At 39.4% G+C, this 1,166-nt stretch overlaps 1 protein-coding gene across 1 annotated transcript; it reads left to right on the plus strand.

The window, feature by feature from the left end:
* Nucleotides 1-502: 502 nt before the first annotated feature.
* Nucleotides 503-913, plus strand: LOC148548859 (uncharacterized). Its single transcript, XM_088495666.1, has one exon. The coding sequence runs from the start codon at nucleotides 503-505 to the stop codon at nucleotides 911-913; it is 411 nt and encodes a 136-aa protein (XP_088351792.1).
* Nucleotides 914-1,166: the final 253 nt, after the last annotated feature.

Raw genomic sequence — 1,166 nt, forward strand, 5'->3', positions numbered from 1 at the left:
ACTTTTCTTACAATTTAAGTTTCAGCTCTTTTAACTTCTTGCACCTTAAGTTTCTGCAATTTACTTCTTCTGTAATTTAAGATTCTGCCAATTTACTTTCTGCACTATTTTTCCTTGAAATTTCACTCTGTTTGCCAAATTTCACCAAATTCATCAAATATTCGCTTAATTAAATTCATCACCATACTAAAGTTGCTCAATCCATCAATCCCTGTAGGATCGACCTCACTCTTGTGAGTTATTACTACTTGATGCCACCCGGTACACTTGCCAGTGAGTTTGTGTGGAATCATTTTTTTCTCATCAAGTTTTTAGCACCGTTGTCGGGGATTGATTTAGATTGACAATAATTACGTAGGTGATAATCTAGATTAAGCAATTTTGTTTTGTTTTCCTTTTAAGCATATTAACTATTTGACACATTGTGCCACATAACCCTCTAACCACATTCTAGCATTAGAATGTCCAGGTTTCATTTGGTTTGTTTGTGATTTTGCAAGTCATGGAGGCTGAGGTGCGTGAAGAGGGAGTGGGCAACAATGCTCAACCTGCAAGAAGGGTGTTGGCCTCTTACACTATCCCCAATCCCAGACACTATGGGAGCAGCATCCTCACCCCAAATGTTCATGCAAATGACTTTGAGTTGAAGCCTCAACTAATCACTTTGGTACAGAATAATTGTGCTTATGGAGGTGGCCGTCTTGAAGATCCCAACCAACATTTGTCTGTTTTCTCGAGGATTTATGAAACTATCAAGAGAAATGGGGTACATCCTGACATCTACAAATTACTTCTATTCCCATTTTTTTTGAGGGGCAATGCTGCTCAATGGCTAGAAACCTTTCCTAAGGAGAGCATCAACAATTGGGATGATTTGGTGAGCAAATTCCCAGCCAAGTTCTACCCACCTTAGAGGATCATCAAGCTGAAAACAGAGGTGCAAACCTTCATACGAAAGGAGGGAGAATCACTCTATGAGGGATAGGAAAGATATAAGGCCCTGATAAGGAAATGTCCACCAGAGATGTTCAGTGAATGGGTGAAACTCCAAAACTTTTATGAAGGATTGACCTTGAAATCAAGAAAAGCATTAGATTACCCCTCTGGAGGTTCACTCCAGATGATGAAAACTGCCTAAGAAGTGAAAGATCTCATTGATATGGTGG

This window comes from Arachis ipaensis, chromosome B8 (genome assembly GCF_059453495.1).
Source record: "Arachis ipaensis isolate K30076 ecotype BB chromosome B8, ASM5945349v1, whole genome shotgun sequence".
In the NCBI taxonomy this organism is placed as follows: domain Eukaryota; kingdom Viridiplantae; phylum Streptophyta; class Magnoliopsida; order Fabales; family Fabaceae; genus Arachis; species Arachis ipaensis.